The sequence below is a fragment of the Homarus americanus genome, unplaced genomic scaffold, assembly GCF_018991925.1.
Source record: "Homarus americanus isolate GMGI-L3 unplaced genomic scaffold, GMGI_Hamer_2.0 scaffold7147, whole genome shotgun sequence".
Lineage (NCBI taxonomy): Eukaryota > Metazoa > Arthropoda > Malacostraca > Decapoda > Nephropidae > Homarus > Homarus americanus.
Genome location: NW_024734700.1, coordinates 3,294 through 7,310, shown reverse-complemented (window position 1 = coordinate 7,310; position 4,017 = coordinate 3,294). Strand labels below are relative to the sequence as shown.

At 41.1% G+C, this 4,017-nt stretch overlaps 1 protein-coding gene and 1 long non-coding RNA gene across 2 annotated transcripts; both read right to left on the bottom strand.

The window, feature by feature from the left end:
- LOC121870474 lies at positions 1–1,064 on the bottom strand. Its single transcript, XR_006089712.1, has 2 exons — positions 328–1,064; positions 1–297 (listed from the first exon to the last, which is right to left on the bottom strand). It is a non-coding gene; the product is annotated as an uncharacterized LOC121870474 (long non-coding RNA).
- A 1,070-nt stretch (positions 1,065–2,134) lies between these two features.
- LOC121870473 (cysteine sulfinic acid decarboxylase-like) lies at positions 2,135–3,638 on the bottom strand. Its single transcript, XM_042372308.1, has 3 exons — positions 3,468–3,638; positions 3,013–3,204; positions 2,135–2,757 (listed from the first exon to the last, which is right to left on the bottom strand). The coding sequence occupies exons 1-3, from the start codon at positions 3,480–3,482 to the stop codon at positions 2,584–2,586; spliced, it is 381 nt and encodes a 126-aa protein (XP_042228242.1). The 5' UTR covers positions 3,483–3,638; the 3' UTR covers positions 2,135–2,583.
- Positions 3,639–4,017: the final 379 nt, after the last annotated feature.

Genomic DNA, 4,017 nt, shown 5'->3' with positions numbered 1-4,017 from the left:
ACGATTTTATATATATTTTAATAAATCAATGAACTCCCAGATGGTAGGATAACATATGAATGGAAAAAAAAATATTTTATACATAATGCACAGCATGATGTATGTATGAAAATATACATGTTTTGTATGATATGTATTGGGAAGAATTAATACCTTAGGATTAATACTATTTTCTGGTGTATTTGGGCAGATTTTTGTCGTTTTTGATGGTTTTTATTTATGCCAAAATTTTCAGGTTATTTTTGGCGGGAAACATTTGTATTTGATAGTTTTCTGGTAAATTTGGCGGGAAATCACCTGTAATGTCGTATTTTGGCGGGAAAACACCTGTAATGTCGTATTTTGGCGGGAAAACACCTGTAATGTCGTATTTTGGCGGGAAAACACCTGTAATGTCGTATTTTGGCGGGAAAACACCTGTAATGTCGTATTTTGGCGGGAAAACACCTGTAATGTTGTATTTTGGCGGGAAAACACCTGTATTGTCACTATTTCCTGCGCTAAACATCATCCGACAGTCTTATAGCAAAGCCATCAGTTACTATTAAAGGTCCAACTGAGACTTATAAAACTAAAGCCTCATAAACATATTTTATAGACTTTTATAATACCTCAAAATACTTAGACTTTCATGCACATATAAAAACAAAATCCCAATAGTTTTAAAAGTATATATAATTTGTATAATACTTTGAAATGATAATACTGCATTCTTATATAAATTACTATACATCATTTATATTCTAAATAATAATATATATTTTAATATATACAAATTTATTGATAAAATATAATAATTTTTTTTTAATGTTTATTAAAATATAATTCTCTATAATTTTAATGTTATATAAATCGTAATGTTATAGGAGTAAAAATATATATTATTTTTTTTAGTTAATCTCACTTAATAATAGATTTTGGTTAGATTATTCATTTTGGTTTTGATTTTCGACTTCCTGGTGGATAATTCTCACTTCTTTTCATTAATATCAAGTGCACATGGCATTAAAATGGCCTTGATATTGGTCAGATTTCAAACAATTTTTCTGGGAACTTACAGCACACCCCCCTTTTCCACCCCCTTTCCTCCCCCACCCACAACTTCTTGGACCCCCTTTTTATATTCCTGGATCCGCCCTTTTTGGTTAAGTGGAGTCGGTTAGATACGTTCTCCACATCACCAGTTAGGAGGAAAATTTAACATAGGGACTGGTGATATTACGACCCCTTGATAGTTGAGGTTTCAGGGGTCGTGGTGTATCAGTAGGGGTCGTGGTGTATCAGTAGGGGTCGTTATAGTCGTCTTTTTCTCCTCTCATGAAGAAGCTGACCATCTCTTGAGGTGGTCGTGTGGAAGCCTTTGAAGTCGTTTAGTGTTCATTCGGAAGCCTTGAGGTCGTTGTGGGGGCTTCTGTTGATGTATGGAAGCCTCTGAAGTTATTTAGTGATCATTCGGAAGCCTTGAGGTCGTTGTGGGGGCTTCTGTTGATGTATGGAAGCCTCTGAAGTTGTTGATCATTCGGAAGCCTTGAGGTCGTTGTGGGGGCTTCTGTTGATGTATGGAAGCCTCTGGGGTATTTAGTGATCATTAGGAAGCCCTTGAGGTCGTTGTGGGGGCTTCTGTTGATGTATGGAAGCCTCTGAAGTTGTTAGTGATAGTCATTCCGGAAGCCTTGAGGTCGTTGTGGGAGCTGTTGATGTATAGGAAGCCTCTGATTATTTAGTGATCAGTCGGAAGCCTTGAGGTCGTTGTGGGGGCTTCTGTTGATGTATGGGAAGCCTCTGAAGTTATTTAGTGATCATTCAGAGCCTTGTGAGGTGGTGTGGGGCTTCTGTTGATGTATGGAAGCCTCTGAAGTTGTTAGTGATCATTCAGGAAGCTTTGGTCGTTGTGGGGGCTTCTGTTGATGTATGGGAAGCCTTGAAGTTATTTAGTGATCAGTCAGAAGCCTTGAGGTCGTTGTGGGGGCTTCTGTTTGATGTTATGGAAGCCTCTGAAGTTATTTAGTGATCATTCGGAAGCCTTGAGGTCGTTGTGGGGGCTTCTGTTGATGTATGGAAGCCTCTGAAGTTATTTAGTGATCATTCGGAAGCCTTGGGGTCGTTGTGGGGGCTTCTGTTGATGCATGGAAGCCTCTGAAGTTATTTAGTGATCATTCGGAAGCCTTGAGGTCGTTGTGGGGGCTTCTGGAGGTCGTACAGAAGCCTCGAGGTCTTTATTAAACTCTGAGGGTCGTATGGCACCCTAAAGGCACTATACCAAGGTAGTTCTGATGGTCACATGACTACCTAATGCTTGTTGAGGTCATCACTAGGATACCCAATTGGGTCAATGGTCGTTAAAGGTCAATTATAGAGCCCCAGATGACCCCATGGCACTGAGGGCTTAAGAGGTCAATATCAAGAGTCTATGAGGGCTTTAGATGTCAATAATGAGAGCCCCAGATGACCCTATGGCACTAAGAGGTCAATATCAAGAGTCTATGAGGGCTTTAGATGTCAATAATGAGAGCCCCAGATGACTCTATGGCACTAAGAGGTCAATTATACTCATTACTGAGGTCATGTGGCACTGTGGGGCGCTTATAGATCACTACCATGAATCTCTATCTGCCTGACGAAGTAATCAATATCATCTTCATTAACCTGAGAGTTCTGAAGGACCAGCCTGAAGAAGTTGTGTCTCTCCCGTAGAGGTTGATACGTTATCATCATTGTACCTTCCTTCACCATCCTCTCCTTGATCCGTGGCGCCACCTGTGAGTGAAAAGGGGAATTAGTGTTTGCTTTTGGACGCATTTTAGGGTCGATATTTAGGTTTATTTGTGAGTTATGTGAGTAATTATGGATATATTCTGAATTATGTGAAATATTTATGAGTTATGTGAGTAATTATGGAGATATATCTGAGTTATGTGAGTAATTATGGAGATATATCTGAGTTATGAGGGGGTCTTTTCAATGTACTCAAAACTCACACACACACACACTGGTATTATTACAAGTACTCACAGCATGGAGACGTGTGGTGTAATCAGGGTTGTCCTCATGCCCTCGTAGGGAAGGTGGGGCGTACCAGAAACAAACATTAGTACATTCAGGTTCCAAGAGGAGTGTGAACCCGTCTCTTGACCGTATCTTATCAGCGAAGAGCTTGGACATGGTGAAAAGCTTCTCGATATGTTTGGTGAGTCCTTTTGTGCCCTGTGGGGTAGAGGAAGGGTGTTTGAGTGGGGTGGGTGGGTGGGTGGGGGTGGAGTGGGTGGGTGGAGTGGGTGTGGGTGGGTGGAGTGGGTGTGTGGGGGGGGTGTGGGTGGGTGGGTGGGTGGGTGTGGGTGGGTGTGGGTGGGGGTGGGTGGGTGGGAAAGGAGTGAGGTTTTAAGAGAATTCAAATAGTGAGAGAGATAAAGTAAATTAATTCAAGTTAAAACAGAGATTAACTTAACCTGATCTAATCAAACACTAACCTTAGCCTTCCACATCGTCCAGAACTTGAGAACATCTGCTCTTCGCCCGCACTGGAGATGTTTATCGCCAGTGTCGTAGGAAGTGTCATAAAATTTATCCTGGGAAGAAGACAAATGTTTGATGTTAATAAATGTCTATAGTTTATGTTAAATCTCTCTCTCTCTCTCTCTCTCTCTCTCTCTCTCTCTCTCTCTCTCTCTCTCTCTCTCTCTCTCTCTCTCTCTCTCTCTCTCTCTCTCTCCCCTCTCTCTCTCTCTCTCTCTCTCTCTCTCTCTCTCTCTCTCTCTCTCCTCTCTCTCTCTCTCTCTCTCTCTCTCTCTGAACAGGTAAGCAGGAGTTACAGTCCTTCAGCAGACCAACGTGGCGTGTTAAGAAGACTGAACATTGCTGAGGATAGGAGCTTATGTGGGTTCAGGTAATGCTGTCAGCTCTGTGATGTAGGTGGATAGGTGGATTAAATGGATAGATATAGGTAGTGGTGGTATTTATATAATATATCTAGACAGCAGGTATACAAACAATATACCTAGAGCAGGTATAAACAATATA